The following is a 17,425-nucleotide window of genomic DNA, read 5'->3' as shown; positions in this document are numbered from 1 at the left end:
CTTGCCAGTCACTTAGCACCAATTTTTTTTTGCTTGTTTAGAGGAGAGCGAGGATAAGAAAGCTCTCATGCAGAGGTGAAGTTAAGCCAACATAACATGTGCACATGTTCATAAAGTTAAGGAACAGTGCCTGTGTACCTTTCACCTTCTAACTCTAAAGTAATCTCATCAGAAGGAGTTAAGCTGTACTTGCCAGCAGTTAAGACTCAGTCAGTAGTTCCACACAGAAAATTTATTTTTTTCAATAGTAGACTGAATAAGGAGTCTAATGGATTCAATGAGGCATAAAGAAAAAGTGTAAAGGGACAGCAGAGGAAAATAAAAGAGAAAGATGTGCGAAAAAAGAAAGGAACTGGGAACCATTGTAAGTCTTCGGGAAGGGGAACTAGGCAGCAATGATTATATCTCCTGAAGTGTCTTTTGTTTCAGCTTGAAGTAATAGCAGAGAATAGTCCTTCATAGTGAGGCTTTAACATGCAGCCCAAGATTGATCTCTGTATTCAGAGGAGGAAAGTAGAACATTCATGAGATGCATGCAGAGTTTTAGGCTTTCCTGCTTTTTCTCGTTGAAGTTTTAAAACACTGAAAAATGTTTTCTTCTTCTCTTAACACGTTGGTGAGGATTTAAGGAAATCTCAGAGCAGCTTGCTGCAGAAGTCTTTCTGCAGCACTGCAATTGTATTTCACATGCAACTGCAATCAGCATGGAATTGCAATAAAAACAAACTATTTAATCCCTCGCCCCATGTGGTTTTCTGTCGCAGATATCTTTAATTGGCACCGGAGACTAGATTAGGCTTCAGTCTAATAGACATGAAAAGGAATTCAGCTTCACCCTAAAAATTAAGCAGGATTTTTTGGGCTGTGACAATGCATACATTGAGGAACTTGAGGGTCATTCCCTTGTGAAAAATAACTTAGGGTAGTTTTCAGTCTCAGTTATACAAGTGGCCTCATCGCCTCAATTTAATATTTTCCTTTTTTACAATCAGAGCTTCTGATTTTTCCTCCACCCTATTTTTAAAAAATAGGGTGTCTGTCTAGTTTTTAAAAAGTAGTACAGGGAAGCGACTTAATAATACTAGGTAAGTAAATGACTGATAAAATAAAAAGACAAATATTTTTATGCACAACTACAGCGATTATTTCAGTGTTAATAATTTATGACTTGACATACTCAATCTGTATTACTCACATAATCTCATACAAATGAAAATGTATGTGTAGATTATTACTTTTTTCTCATATAGTCAGAATCACATTTTAGCCACTCTAGATTAAAAAAAGGAGTGGCAGTGAAAAACTTTTGCAGACAATTTCAGTTTGCCAGTAGACTCTGTAAAGAGTTATGCAGATAGCTGAATGACTTTTTGCGTCTAAGGCAAAAAATAAAAATAAAAATCCCAAAACCCAGCCTCATTTTGAAATTATGTTAAAACTTTAATGGCAATTGTGCAGCCTTTAATGTAATCCCAAATCTGACAATTGAGATGAATATCAAGTCTTCATAACTGATTCCATTCACTCATACATTTTAAACATTGTTTTTTCCTGTTGCTGAATCCCCTCTTAATTTCACATAAAATATTTTTTAAGTCATTGCACAGGTCAAGCATCTGAAGAATCCCAGTGGAAGGAATAAATAATTTAAATAACACTAGTAAAAACTCATGTGCATGTGTGTGTTGGTATGTGGCCAAACATCCCCTCAGGTGCCACTAAATTTAGATTTAAGCAGAGTTTCTAAATGAGTATGGAGATTTCTAGTCAGGCAAACGTTCAAAGAATCTTGAGGAAAGCAAAATGTGTTTCAGTAAATCTGGGCAAAGTTCTCATGGCAGTTGTAAAACATTAAACCAAAATGCAACCATAATTGTTAAACTGCAGTGAGAAAAGCCTCAGTGTAAGGGACTGGGAGCCTCCAGACATCCTTTTCTTTGCACGTTCATGATGATTTGTGCACTTTATGTTATTGGGATGGTCATTTGTCATCCCATTTTTCAGTACTGTTTGCCCGTACAAAAGTTTTGGGGTGGTTAGAATGTTTTGTTTCCAGTTGGTGCATATCCCTGCTGAAATCCTGTAACTTCTTATATCACAAATACTCTGGCTTTTTTTTTTTTTGCTTTTTTTTTTTGGTCACATGTTTGTTGCGCTGGACAGCAATAATGTAGCAGCATTTGGGGTAGCACCATGGAACAACTAATAAAGCAGAATTAAACCACCACTAATGCACTGTTAGGACGCGGGTGGCGCTGTGGGTAAAACCTCAGCGCCTAGGACTTGCCGATCGCATGGTCGGCGGTTTGAATCCCCGCGGCGGGGTGAGCTCCCGTCGTTCGGTCCCAGCTCCTGCCCACCTAGCAGTTCGAAAGCACCCCTAAGTGCAAGTAGATAAATAGGTACCGCTTTATAGCAGGAAGGTAACGGCGTTTCCGTGCGCTGCGCTGGTGCTGGCTCGCCAGAGCAGCTTCGTCACACTGGCCACGTGACCCGGAAGTGTCTTCGGACAGCGCTGGCTCCCGGCCTCTTAAGCGAGATGAGCACGCAACCCCACAGTCGGTCACGACTGGCCCGTACGGGCAGGGGTACCTTTACCTTTAATGCACTGTTATTGTGTCGTGAACATTTAGCAGAATATATCTCCAATAAAATAGCAGTCTGGAGGGGCCCATTTTTGCAAAAAATCTTGATTGGCTAACAAATAACATGGTATACGCACAATCCAAGTAAAGCAAAGGAGTAAGGTTCACTACAGCCAACTCTTTTTTCTGATTCATCTTGAAGTTGTGGTGATATAGTGTGTGAACATTAAACTGACATGCTGTGTTGTAGCAGCAGCCTGGGAAATCTATTTTTAACTTTTCCAGCTAAATTTGCCATGCTGAGTGCTTCCTATTCTGTCTCAACAGGTTAAAGATAAACTGTATCGTTCCTCCTGAGGTTTGCTTTACTTCTGGACTGGCTCTCCAGAGTTAAGCTTGCTGCATTGCAAACTGTATATACTGTGATTTTCTGATCAGAAGTCTCAGTTTATGTAATGACTCAAACTTGCAGTCCAAACAGATAGGCTAGATATTTGTTTTGTTTTCTCAGCACACTGACATTGCTGGGGCATAGTAGTGATGTGGAGGAACTATTTTGAGCATTGGTATGCAAATTAATACACTAGGCAATTAGAGGCAATTAAAACAGGATCTAGTGTAATTAGAAACGATGTTGTCCTTGTTTTATTCAGAGAAGTTTGACATGTTGGAGAAAAGAAAAGAAAAAGTACAGGAAGCTTGCAATGCTTTTTGAGATGTACCCAGTAATAATAACAGCAACAAAGCTCCATAATGACGGTACAAGTTAACATAAGGTTCCAGGTCATTAAGTGGGGAATCAAAGGGCAGAAGTTGTATTTAAGGATGGGAATAGTACAACACTGAATGTTAATGCGTAGTATGCGTGACTCAAATTTAATGTATTGTAAATGGGAGCCAATGCACCCAAAATATTACCAGGATATCCTGCAGTGCAGACTAATCTAAATGTACTGTTTAATTGACACTGCAAGTCCAAACCTTTGATACATTCTACCATCCCCATGCAATGCTGGAGAGCAATTACATGGGATTCATTTCACTCCCAGGAAAAATTCCCTACATTTCCACAAAACCACTCAGCCTTTGGAGTGGCTCTTGAGGCATCTCCTCTCATGGAGTCAATCCAACTCCTTGGTCCTCTATAGAGCTAGTGATGATGAAACACATGATTGCGACTAGAGCAACATTGGCAGAAAGCTTGGAATGAATCCGGCTGAACACAGGTTGGGGCCTATTTGAAGATCTGTTTTGCGGCAGTGTAGGGAGCAAAATTATTTTCCCCCACCCCACCCCGTCTCCATTGCATCAGCAAGGAGTTGGTCAACTTGGGGGAGTGGGACAGGGGAAGTGTGTCCCTGTAAGGTTGTGCTGGACATTTCGGAAGCTTTCAAAAGCATAGACCATGGTATCCTTCTGGACTGCCTTGCTGGGGTGGGACTTGGGATGATACAGTGGCTCTGTTTCTCCTTGGAAGGGTGAACCCAGAAGATGGTGCTGGGGACTCCTGTTTAATGCCTTTGCTGTTGACCTGTATGGTCCCTCAGAGTTCTTTTCTGCTCCCCATGCTATTTAACATTTACATGAAACTGCTGGGAGTTGTCTGAAGTTTCCGGGTTTAGTGTCACCTGTATGCTGAGAACACCCAGCTCTGTTTCTCCTTTCCACCTAAATCCATGGAAGCTCTTCTCAATTCTAAACTGCTGTCTGACATCAGTAATGGACTGGATGAGGGTGAACAAATGGCAAGACAGAGGTGCTCTTGGTCAGTCAGAAGGTAAAACAGGGAAGAGGGATTCAACCTGTCCTGCATGGGGCAACACTCCTCATGAAGACACTGGTCCACAGTTTGGGCCTGCTCCTGGGTTCAGCCCTGAGCATGGATGCCCAAGACTCTGCAGTGGCCAGGAGTGCATTTGCACAGTTAAAGTGTGCCTTCCGCCAGCAGGTGAAGGCCTTCTTATTCCAACCAGCTTTTGGGAATTTTAATGAAAGGGCTGGTACAGTGCTGTTTTTATTGTTTTATTGTTATGTTTTTAATTTTTTATATCTACATATAGTTATAATTCAATTATTATTATTTTTTAAAATTCCCTGTATGTTTTTAAGCTGTTTGTATTTTATCTGTAAGCCACTTACAGTCCCTGTCAGGGAAAAAAGTGGGGTATAAATATAATACTAATAATAATTTAAGGATGCATGAATGTGCTGCCAGAAGACAGGGCGCATAAAGACTCTTCCATATTTAACATTCTAACTTTACAACACTTCAGTGAAAGTCCTTTGTTTATACATTTGCTTCTGTTCATATAAATGCAGCTTTATTTGCAGTCTAAATTTAGCCTTGAGCTTTCTTGTGTTTGATTTATGGATGAGTAGAAGAAAAATTCAGTGCAAATATATACAACTTGTAATCATTTTGCTTGGGATACCACAGTTAATGCAACTGTGGAAATGGCTTGACCTTTTGTTTTGGATAGTTTATGAAGGATGCAGATGGGATTTTTGGAGGTGCGAGACCAACCACTGGTATACTCCTCCACCCTTGCCCTTCCTGGCTGATAAGAGCAGCCAAAGGAAGACTCATCAAGTGGGTAATGAGGGTGGCAAATGCCCCCTTGGAGGATAGCATAATTGCAGCAAGACTGAAAGAGATGTGTGAAAATTTTCTAAGGCTGGAGGTACCCTACAACTGTCTTACTGTTTTACTTTCCTGGCTTTGGGGATTTCTTTATCCAATGAACTCAATATTGTAGAGTCAACATAACTGAGTTGCAAGTTTAACAATTTTTTAAAAATTGAAACTGCGCACACAGACATACACAGCTTCAAAGAAAGCAAATAGTTTCTTACACTTCCAAAGACATGTCAGTCTACTTGTGGAGGTGGCCCATCAGCACAGTCCAACAGAGCTACCTAACATTAATGCAACAAAATGGGCCACCAGAGTCCAAGCTAAAATTCCACCCCAAGCTTAACTTCCCAACTTCTTTTATACAGTTTTTGGGTTTCCGTATATGGTAACGATGGGCATGCCAGTATTCTCATTGGTGTCTATATATTCTGGACACATGCAGAATGCCTTCTCAATTTGAATCATAATTCTTACTTCCCTGTTCCCTAACATTTTCCTCTGTTTTCTCATTTCTAGACAAGAACGTATTGCCTAATCTTTTACTCTTCATTGGTACATATAGACTCCTGTTTGGTTCTGGATTTCTAACTGTACCCTGATCTAACCATATTTCCTGCTGAAACCTGTGCCCATCAACTTCCTATATAAAATTTTGCCCAGGAATAAATGCATCCGTGTCAAAAATGATTTTTGCTTTTCTGTAATCACTTTTAGCTATTATTCTGAGTTAAATCTTAGGTTAACTCTTTCTACTTATACCTTATTGAAGTATGATTGATACATATATGTGCATGATATATTAGCCCTACGGTAATGGTGCCTCATCTTGAATTTTCCAAATAAGGATTAGTTGGTTCCATCTTAATCTGGGCCTGATTATGTAATGGGCTTGGTTGCTGTAGTGCAATTTATATGCCAAAAACTGGACAGGGAGAAATGTGTCCCTATAAATTCAACTGGTTCTTCCAGTAGCTTTTGATACCATTGACTACCATATTCGTCTGGACCATAGATTAGACTGGGATGCACTGCTTCAATCTGGCTCCAGTCCTTCTTGGAGGGACAGTTTCTAGCAGTGGTTGTGAGGGTTTCTTAGGTAAATTAGAATACCCCTGCTGAACAAGCAAAAGGCCCATCTAGTCAAGCATCCTCTTCTTGCAGACAACTAACTGCCTAAATGAAACCTGGGTGCAACAGCATTCTCCACACTTTTGATTTTGATTTACAGCAATGGTTATTCAGAGGCATGTTTGGGTCTGTGGTGTTTCTCAGGGTCCATCCTGTCCCCACAAGATGTTTAACATCTACCAAAAACTATGGAGGGAAACCAGCCATGGATATGGAGTGTCATAGCACCAATATGTTGATAAAATTCAGCTCTGCTTCTCCTTTCCATCGCATTTTAGGGTGGCTTTTGAGCAGCTAAGCTGATGTTTGAACTTAGTAATGGACTAGATTGGTGGTTCCCAACTAGCTCAGTACTGTGGATCCCCTATTTTTCAAAAGCCAAGGCATGGACCCCCTACTTTTGAAAATTTTGGTATCTCTGTGGTAGTTTTTTGTTATGTGAATGTTGCCACAGACCCCTGGGTGGGTTATGCAAACCCTTTGGGGTTCACGGACCTGCAGTTGGGAACCTCTGGACTAGATGGAAGCAAATGCCTGTCTTTCCAGGCAGGACAAAGTTGATGTTGATGAGTAGAATTGATCTGAAAATTGGAGTTCAGCCTATTTTGGGTGGGTACTATTTCCCTTGAAACTTTTGGTTCAGAGTCTGATAATACTCCTGAATCTATCTGTGGACCTGATGTCCAACTTAACTACCTTCTCGGTTGCTACACTAAGGCTTTGGAACTTACTCCCCTTAGATCAGCCTTTGTCAACACAATGTCTTCCAGATGTTTTGGCCTACACCTCCCATCAGCTTGAGTCAGCTGGGACTGATGGAAATTGTACCCCAAACATCTGGAGGGTACCAGGTTGACAAAGGCCTGCCAAGGCCAATTTTGGGATAGTGGTAGTTCATGCTTTGGGTATAGAAGGTTTCAGTTTAATACCCAGCATCTCCAGGTCAGAGTATGAATAAGTTTTGTCTGAAACCCTGGAGAGCTGCTGCCAGTCAGCTCAATACTGAGCTGGATATATCAATCGTCTGACAGTATAAGACAGCTTCATTGATTTGAACCAAGTTCATTGATTTGAACCAAGCTCTCCAGATCCAGCTCCCTGGCAACTAAAGTCTAGCTACAAGCCTTCCATTTCCCAGAGAGCGCAGTGGGTCAGTGCATCTGGCTGTTAACCAGAAGGTTGGTGGTTCAACCAACCAGGGATGACTGTGGGCAGAATTCCTGCACTAGATGGGTTGGACTAGATGAACTTCAGGGTCTCTTCCAACTCTACAATTCTATGATTCTATTATATACCGAATCATCATGAACATAAGAAAATTACATAAGAAGAACCCTGCTAGATCAGACTAAAGGCCTATCTAGTCCAACACGTTTCCACAGGGCCAACCAGCAGCCTATGGGAAGTCCACAAGCAGGACATATAGGCAATATACCCCGCGTGCTGTTGATCTCCTGATAGACATCTGGATTAGTAAGCATACATAATATTATCCTCCATTTATGAACTGCAGCTGAGTACATTATTTTACATGTGTTTTCTCCCACTTGTTCTTCATAGGTTGTATATGTAACAGCTACATTCCCTTACATCATGCTCTTGGTACTGCTGGTTCGAGGAGTAACACTACCTGGGGCATCTGAAGGGATAAAATTCTACTTGTACCCTGACCTATCGCGACTTTCTGACCCACAGGTAGGAGATAATAAAATGTAAACATTCAGTGCATTGTTGTTTTCCATCATGTCCCCAAACTTTTGTCTTCTGTGTTTTTATTTCAGGTTGAAACAAGGGGTGAATCCCTATAGTTTCAACTAGATGTTAAGTAAGCAAAGCCAGTTTGGAAACATTTGTGCTGTGTTTAACTTAATTGTACCTAGAGATGTAAAAATTTCAGGAATTTTGAAACCATGAGAAGAATACCATTTCCTTTAATTTTTTCCAGGGAGAGGGGTGGATTTGGGAGAGATGTTTGGAATATATGCAATACATACTCTGTTATCAAAGCAACACTTTTTTTACTGCTTCAATGCCATAAAATGTATCATTCATAACTTAATTAGCATATCAGATTGTACTGCTTGGCATATTAATGAAATTTACAGAGAAATCCTATGTATATTTTCTTAAAAGCAAGACTCACTTATTTTATATCTGGAACAACTGTTGTCGTATTATATTTACTTTTTCAAGCAAATTGGTTTAAATCTTGGGTGGCTGCTCCATGGCCCCATCAGTAGCTGCAGCATTATCTCCCATCAGCCCCTGTCAGCATAGCCAATGTTCAGGGATGATGGAGGTCCAACAGCAGCTGGATGGAAGGCCACAGGTTTCCTACTCCTGCAATAGAGATGTGCTGCTTGACAGCAGGGTTGTTGTGGGCACGATCCAATATGCATCTGATAGTCAAGCAACCACATTAGTTAAACCACTCTAAATGTCAATAGTTTCCCTATTTAGGAAAAGAATCACACTCACATGCCATACTAAAATTAGTATGTGACAAATGGAAGCACCCACACCACCTTTATTTCAATGCAGAACAAGTTTAGAGACACTTTACTTCAGGCAAGGGCAAACTCCGGCCCAGCAGATGTTTGGGACTACAATTCCCATCATCCCTAGCTAACAGGACCAGTGGTCAGGGATGATGGGAGTTGTAGTCCAAAACGTCTGGAGGCCTGGAGTTTGCCTGTGCCTGCTTTACTTGTTAATAAGTCCTGGGTAGCTCTTTCACTCTATTTTATCTAGATCTGGGCAAAACAACAACAAGAAGACTTGTGATGTTTGTGGGTGGTTGAGTGGGGGAACTGTGTTAGCACTCCCATCTTGATTATAGGCATAGCTGTCAACTTTACCCTTTTCTTGCGAGGAATCCTATTTGGAATAAGGGAATTTCCCTTAAAAGAAGGGAAACGTTGACAGCTATGATTATAGGCAGCCAGAGTCCAGTAAGTAATTGCAAGTACTTCATATTGTAGTCTCAGTGAATGTTTAGGCACAGTGGGTGAGGTTAGAATCTGTAGCAAGACAAAAACTTAATCAACTCTAGCATTCAGAATAAAAGAGCAGACTTATTTAAAACGGTATAAAACAATGGGGAGAAAATACAAAGCTGTGATTTGAAAACAACAGCCTAACTATATAATTTCTAGGCCAGGCTTAACAAAGTAACTTCAGTTGTCATGAAAAACAGCTTGTGTCGTCCCAGGCAATTTGTAGCAGGCATTCCAAAAAGTGATAGAACCATTGTTGGGAAATGGCACTTTTTATCTGTTGATATTCAGGTGAGGGGCTTGATTGTGTGGACACAAGGATCCACTCAGATAGGATTCTGGCTGGGTCAGATTCTGCACAAAAGCACAGAGGGCAATACCTAACATACTGTTTAAAGCCCCTGGAAGAGGCTTTAATTGGTGTAAACCTGAGGACACGTTTCTAATTTGGATTTGGCAAAGCACATCCTTTGTACTTTGTGGGTGCTTGCTTTTGAAATCATGGAGATAGGACTCTTTGGGCAGAAAAGCAGCATTCTGAAAAGAAAAGGGTGCTGGGCTTTGGGTTTTAGTTACAAAGCACTTGCTTATTAGACAATTCTGGATTCCATTCAACAACTGAGCATTTGGTATACTTTCCACCACTTGTCAGAAAAGGACTTAAAAGGGAGCCGGGAAATGAAGGCCATTGAAAGTGATTTATTTTATCAAGGCCGATGTCTTAAGAACTGTAAGACTTCATCAAACATAAAGTTTATGGTGGAATTAGATGGAGTCAAATAAATAATAGAGGTGTTTGTCAGTCTTCATTTCTTAAAGTAGCTGCCTGAGTCTAGTGGCAACTCCTCTTTCGAAAGGTTTTGGGAGGAATGGTGGTGTAATTGGATTTGTATGGAACTGGTGAATAATTTAATGCTATTTCCCCCCTTTTTCTCTGTGATAGGGTCCTAAATTTGTTTCTGTTGTATTGTTTTCTGTTGTTATTTATGTAAACCATCCTAGGGCTTCCTGGCAAAGGGAGGTATAGACAACTCTGAAATAAACAATTAATATAATAAACAGTGAACATCTCAGCAAAAGTACATTTTAAGGTAATATAGCAATTCCCCCAAACCTTTCCTCTAGCACTTCTGAAGTTGTTAAAATGTACAAATTTCATTGGCAAACTCTTGATAGATACAATCCTGTGTTTTAAGTATTTGTATGAATCATTCTCTTGTTCAAGCAGTCAGAACTTTTGAAAAGCAGGACTCTTTTCAAATCCCCTTTGCATGTCTCACTATTTCTCTTCTTCCGCACTTTCCCATTCAAAAAGATGTTGCTAATATTCCGATATAGGACCTTGAAAAGGAGGGTTGCATTTGGAATCTTTATCACAATTTTTGTTTACTTTTAAAGTCAGCATCACACCTATATTTAAGCATAGGCTAATTACATTAGTAACTTTATTTTGCCAAATTATGTATTTTAGCAGTTTGAGAAGGACTAGGGTAGAAGCTTTGGGAATTGCTATTTTTGTTTTTATTTTGGGGTATACAGGAGGGCTTTCAGTTTTAATTGGTTTCAGTGTTAGATTAATCAACTCAAGCTTTCATTTATTAATTGATGGAGGTCTGTTTTAATTGGTGAGGGCAATTTTTAATTGGTTGGGCTATGAGTAAAGGGCATCCTTGGATTTTTGAGGCTATTTTTTTACTGTGTTGGAAAAGAAACTATTCAAGATTGCCATTCTTCAAAGAATGAGGAGGTAGCTTTTGTGAGTTACCTTACAGTTATTCCAGTGTCTCAAAGACATCATTCTATTGAGATTTTGGTAATATGGATTTTTATTTAAATATAATTTGTTGTTCAATTAATTGGTTAAAAGGCACATGCTATACAAACTAAACATGGTTTAATTGGTTGACAGTCTTGTGTGGACCATTTTTTTGTTAGAGTTTTATGGACAGATAGTGCTTTTGCTTTTCTGCTTTTACTGTCATTATTGCTATGGTCATTTCTTGTTAACAGCCTTGAACCTTTTGAGGAAAGGTGAAGCAGATTTAAAAAAACAACAATGCAAAACAGTAAAAAGTTTTTTCAGAGTCCAAACAACATTTCACAGTGACCCAAACAAGCTTATGCTGGCCTCATATTATATACCATTTCAGAGACATAAACTTGTTAAGAAAGGGGGGGGGGAGTGTTAAATGACATGGAGTCAACTTTGCATGAGGGTTGCTATATAGTCAAGACAGTAAATTAACTAATGCATTTCTGTACCATACCAGAAAGCATTCATTTTTTGGATATCAGATTGCCACAATTTCCACCATTACAGTCACCAGCAAGATTATAAGGCTATATACACTTCACTGAAATAAAATTAATATGGTTTGCATGTACTTTTTTTATAAAAAGTACAAAAATTGGAATCTCTGGAATTTCACATTTCTTTCCTGCTTACAACCTGAGACAATTCTACATAATTATTCTCAATTTGTAACAGAATCCTACCTGCACCCTACCTGCACTTTAATCCTTGCTATGATTGCATATTCCGTCCTTGCTGGCACAGAGATGTGAACGCACTGGATCAAAAGGTTCCCTTCTATAAATGAAAGAAGGGCCCTTTCCATGAACAGAAGGGAAATGGATCCTTTGGAAGCTTTGGTTTACAGAAGTGTGGGGAATGGTTTTCACTTATTTCTTTTGCTGCTAGAGTCACACACACACACCCCACACACACCTAGGCCATTTCTCATACGGTTCTAGAGGTTCCCCAACACACTCTGAAGCAGATATTCAAGGGACACAGGTAGGGAAGTATGAAATCAGTAGTGTCCATTGTGTCGCTTGTTCATTGTAAAGCAAGCTGGTTTTGTTCCGCTGCCATGTCCATCCATTACATAGCTATCCATCCTGCTGTTCGCTCTGGTATGTCTGCATCATTTTATTGTGAAATATAGCTGTATTACACTATAATTTACAGTTCAGTTGCCTTCCCAGTATATTCCCTTTCAAAGTTTAGTGAATTTCCAGAGAGGCAAACACAACCAAGAGCCTTGTGGCATCACTCATCACAAAGCCATCTATGGCTACAAACCTAACCATGTCTATTCAGAAGCAAGTCCCATTGAGGTCAGAGAAGCTTACTTCCAGATGGGTGGGGTTAGGATTGAAGCCACTCTCATTACCTTGTGTGATGGGATGATGAGCTGCTTGTGCGTAAAATCGTAGTCCCTCAGAGTTTGTGTGGGGAAACTCTGATGGCAGTTCCCTGACATCCACCTCCCCTCCAGGGCCCCCTTCACCCCCTCCCGTTCCCTCTCCTCTGGGCGGTGAGGAGGTAAAACCCCGAAAAGAACCCTCTTCATCTTCAGACGTCTCGAACATTTCCCTCCATCGGTCGCCGTTCCGGCTCGCTGAATCCTCCTCCTCCTCAGAATCTGTGAACCCCTCCAACTCCTCTTCTTCGTCGGTGGTGGCAAAGTATTCCCTCCGGAACCTCGCTACAGGCTGAGGTTTACGTGGGAACCTCTGATGAAAAGTTTCTATTAAAACCTCGTCATTGACATCCTCTGCCATGACCCAGGTGTTTTCCGACTCCGGTTCCCCTTCCCACATTACCAAATACTCTACTTGATCTCCCTTCCACCTGGAATCGAGGATCTCCGCTACATGGTAGCTGTGTTCCCTTTCCTCCATTGCTGGTCCCCGAGTGACCCTCCCTTCTCTGTCCCCTTTATACGGTGACAGCAACGACCTGTGGAAAACTGGGTGCAGCTTCATGTGGTTCGGTAACCGGAGTCTGAAAGCCACTGGGTTGACCTGTTGCGTGACTTCAAATGGGCCCAATCTTTTGGGTCTTAACTTCTTACAACCCCCTTTGAATGGTAACCCTTGGGTTGACAGCCACACCTGGTCCCCCACCCTAATGGTTTCACCTTCTCTTCTGTTTTTGTCTGCCTGCCTCTTATATTCCTCCTTGGCCCTGTCTAAGTTAAGTTGGAGCTGGCGATGGATCGCTTCCATTTCTTCTACGAACTGTTCGGCAGCTGGAACGCTCCATCTCTCCCCTTCCCCCCCTGGGAAAGCCCTGGGATGGCACCCGTAATTAGCCAAAAAGGGGCTCATCCCCGTGGACACGTTCTCCGCATTGTTGTAGGCAAATTCCGCCAACGCCAGCTTCTCCACCCAATCATTCTCTCTGTCATTGACATAACACCTCAAATATTGCTGGAGGATGCCATTGGCTCTTTCCGCCTGCCCGTTGGTTTCAGGATGCCGGGCAGTCGAAAAATTGACCTCTACATGCAGTAAGCTCATGAGCTTCCTCCAGAACCTGGAAGTAAATTGTTTCCCTCGGTCTGAAACCACCATGCAACCTAAACACATTTTCAACAAACAATTTAGCTGTTTCTTCTGCCGTGACAGCATGTGAGCAGGCTATAAAGTGGGCCATTTTGGTTAACAGGTCTACCACAACCATGATGGCTGTTTTCCCCCTGGACTTTGGCAGATCAGTCATGAAATCTATTGCCACAGCTTCCCATGGTCTTTCAGGTGTGGGTAGCGGTTCTAATAACCCTGCCGGTGCCCGCCTCTCCCCTTTGGCTCGCTGGCATTGGTCACACCCTCTCACATACTCCCTCACATCTTCCCTGACCTTGGGCCACCAAAATTCCCTGGTAACCAGCCACATGGTTTTGTGTTGCCCAAAATGCCCTGCTGTGGGGCTATCGTGCAGCTGCTTGAGTACCTTCCCCCTCAAATCTCCTTCAGGTATATATAACGCTCCCTTGTAATACAACGCCCCGTTTCTCTCCTCAAAACCTCCGGGTTTATCTCCCTCCCTCCTGAGACCCCTGAGTTTGTCCTGGGCGTATTCATCATTCTCCGTTCCCTCTACCAGTTCTCTTTGCCCCACCAATGCCGCCCCACACACCCAGCGGTCCTCTGGAATGACATGTCTTTCTTCGGGTGCTCCCTCCCCCTCCAAATATTCAGGTTTGCGTGAGAGAGCGTCCGCCCTAACGTTCTCTGGGCCTGGCACGTAACAAATCTCAAAGTTAAATTTGGAGAACTCCTGGGCCCATCTCAACTGCCGTTGGTTGAGCACTCGTGCCGTTCTCCAATACTCTAGGTTCTTGTGGTCAGTGCACACTTGCACCTTATGTTGTGCGCCAATTAGCAGGTGCCTCCATCTCCGGAAAGCCTCATGAATAGCAAGAAGTTCTCGGTCATACACCGTGTAGTTCCTCTCAGATTTGTTCAGTTTTCGCGAAAAAAAAGCACACGGTCTCCACTCTGACTCCTCCTTCCCTGGCTGCAGAAGAAGCACCGCCCCTATGGCTCTGTCTGATGCGTCTGTTTCGACTCTCATCTTTTTTTGTAAATCCACATGCAGAAGTTGTTCTTCAGAGGCGAAGGCCCTTTTCAGTTCCTCAAAAGCTCGCTCCGCCTCCTCAGTCCAAACGAATTTCTTCTTACTGCTGAGACAGTCTGTAATGGGTGCCGTCAGGTGCGCAAAGTTTCGGATGAACTTACGATAAAAGTTCCCAAACCCCAGGAACCTCTGCACATCCTTCTTTGTTTTGGGTGTTTTCCATTCCAGCACTGCCTGGACCTTTCCGGGATCCATGGCCAATCCCTTGTCTGACAGGCGGTACCCCAGGAATTCCACCTCCTTGGTATGAAACTGACACTTCTCCAGTTTCACCCACAGCCGTTTGGCTTGCAGCCTGCTCAACACTTCTCTGACGTCTCTCACATGCTGCTCCTCATTCTCAGAATACACCAACACGTCATCTAGGAAGGCCACGCAATTCTTGTAAAGCAAAGACCCCAGTACGTGGTTCATAAACGATTGGAAGCACGCCGAGCCTGCTTGTAGTCCGAAAGGCATCACTAAATATTCAAATGCCCCCAAAGGGGTGAACATGGTGGTTTTCCATTCATCCCCTTTCCTTATGCGTATCAGGTTGTACGCCCCCCTGAGGTCCAGCTTTGTAAAAATCTTTCCCTTCCGCACCCTGGTCAAAATGTCGTCAATCCTGGGCATAGGGAAGGCCACTGGTTCTGACACTGCGTTTAAAGCCCTGAAGTCACACACAAGTCTCGGCTTGTCCGTGTTTTTTTTATCCACAAAAAACACTGGGCTACCTCCCACCGCTCTGGACTCTCTGATGAAACCTCGCTTCAGGTTCTTGTCAATAAACTCTCTTAACTCCTGCATCTCTCTGTCTGACATGGCGTACAACTTGCCTACAGGGAGCTGTGCCCCAGGGAGTAAATTGATTTGACAGTCAAAGGGTCTATGCGGGGGTAGTTGGTCAGCTTCCCTTTCGCTGAACACGTCGCTGAGATCTGCGTATTGTCGTGGTACCTTCACCTTCTCAGTTACTTCCGTCCCTGCTAGGGTGGCTGGGGCCCCTGCTGACCCCTTTCCCTCCTTGCAGTGTTCTAAGCAATGTGCGGAACCAAAGGAAACCACTCTCTGATGCCAGCCCACCAGCGGATCATGTAACGCCAGCCAGCTCATCCCCAAAATAATAGGAGCCCCTCCCAAGGTGGCCACATTAAACGCTATCAGTTCGGTGTGCCTTGCCACCTTCATGATCATTGGGACAGTCTGCAAGCTGACTTCTCCTCCCAACAGCTCCCTGCCATCGATCGTGGTCACCTGCAGGGGGTTGCTTAAAGGGATAGTATGTATCTGGTGTTCAGCTGCAAACTCTTTGCTCATAAAATTGCAGGAGCTGCCTGAGTCCAACAGCGCCTATATCTTTAGAGGGTATCCGTTTTGCAGCTCTAGTGACACTTCTATCACTAGGGCAGGTTTAGGAGGTTCTGGCGTGGGCACTTTCACTGCTCTTTGGCCTGGCTGCTGTGCCCCGACAGTGGCAGCCAGGCGTTGGCTTTTACTTGCTCCGGTATTTCCTCCACTCCTCCCTCAACAGCTCCCACCATCCCTTGCCATTCCTTCCTCTGGGGGCAGACTCTGGCAAAGTGACCTGGCTGTTGGCAGAGATAGCATTTCCGGGCGCCTTTTCCCTCCTTCTTTCCCCCATCACTGGGCTTTGAAACTGCGCGCGCGCTGTTCCGATTTCCATCGGCTCCGCCGGCAGGAAAGTTGGCTCTGGAATGTCTGGAATGCGGAACTCCTTCCACCGTTCCCCCTTCCCTTCCCGCCTTTCCAAGGCTCTCGCCTCCTGGCGCGCCCCTATGGTCAGCGCAGTTTTGGTCAGCTGATCCATAGAAACTGCCCTGGGACTCCGGGAAAGTTCGTCTTTCACAGCCGAAGCAAGCCCTTCTTCAAATAGCATTTGAAGGGGTTCTGCCGATAAGTCCCACCCCAATCTGTGAACCAGCATAGTGAACTCAGTCCAGTACTCACGGACAGATCGGCTCCCCTGTTTGCAAGCCATTAGCTGTCTGCGCACCACTCCCTGCTCAATATCGCTGGAAAACATCAGATCCATTGCACGAAAGAACTTCATTGTGTCCTTTAGGACGTCATTATTTGTTGCCATCAGGGGTCTAACCCAGTCCCTCGCCCCCCTTTCAAGATGCCCAATCACGAAAGCCACTCGCGATTCCTCGTCAGGGAATTCATCAAACTGCACATTGAGGGCATATTGCATCTCTGTCCTAAAGGCATGGTAGTCCTTGGGGTCCCCCCCAAACTTCTGCACCAATCCTGGTACCTTTCTGGTGAACTGGGTGGCTTTCCCCTTCTTGTCTGCATCCTGAGCCCTTCTCTCCTCAAGCCTCGCCGTCTGCAGCGCCAGTTGGATCTCCAACGCTCGGTACCTTTCTTCCAAGCTTGGACCCGCTCCAACTCCTGCTTCTCCGGTTCCGGCTGGGTCGCTCATGATGCCTTCTCCTGCACAAACAACTTACAAAGACTGTCGGAATGCTGTGATGGGATGATGAGCTGCTTGTGCGTAAAATCGTAGTCCCTCAGAGTTTGTGCAAGTCCACAAACCTCTGTCTGTGACGGAGCCCCTCAGACATGGCTGCTCTAGTCACTTGCAGATTCCGACCGTGGTTGCTTTCGGAATCGTTTCCAGCATAAAAGCTCCTTAACGGAAACACGT

General features: G+C 43.4%; 1 protein-coding gene across 1 annotated transcript in view; it reads left to right on the top strand.

Annotated features, from left to right (window-relative positions):
• Positions 1 to 17,425, top strand: part of SLC6A11 (solute carrier family 6 member 11) — a 101,544-nt gene that overhangs the window by 38,870 nt on the left and 45,249 nt on the right. The window contains exon 7 of the mRNA XM_081176679.1: positions 7,909 to 8,043. Within this exon, the coding sequence (XP_081032805.1) occupies positions 7,909 to 8,043 (135 nt within the window). The remainder of the gene's footprint in view (positions 1 to 7,908; positions 8,044 to 17,425) is intronic.

This window comes from Podarcis bocagei (genome assembly GCF_964188305.1).
Source record: "Podarcis bocagei genome assembly, chromosome: 2".
In the NCBI taxonomy this organism is placed as follows: domain Eukaryota; kingdom Metazoa; phylum Chordata; class Lepidosauria; order Squamata; family Lacertidae; genus Podarcis; species Podarcis bocagei.
The sequence above is the reverse complement of the archived record's forward strand: the minus strand, read 5'-3'. Positions and strand labels throughout refer to the sequence as shown.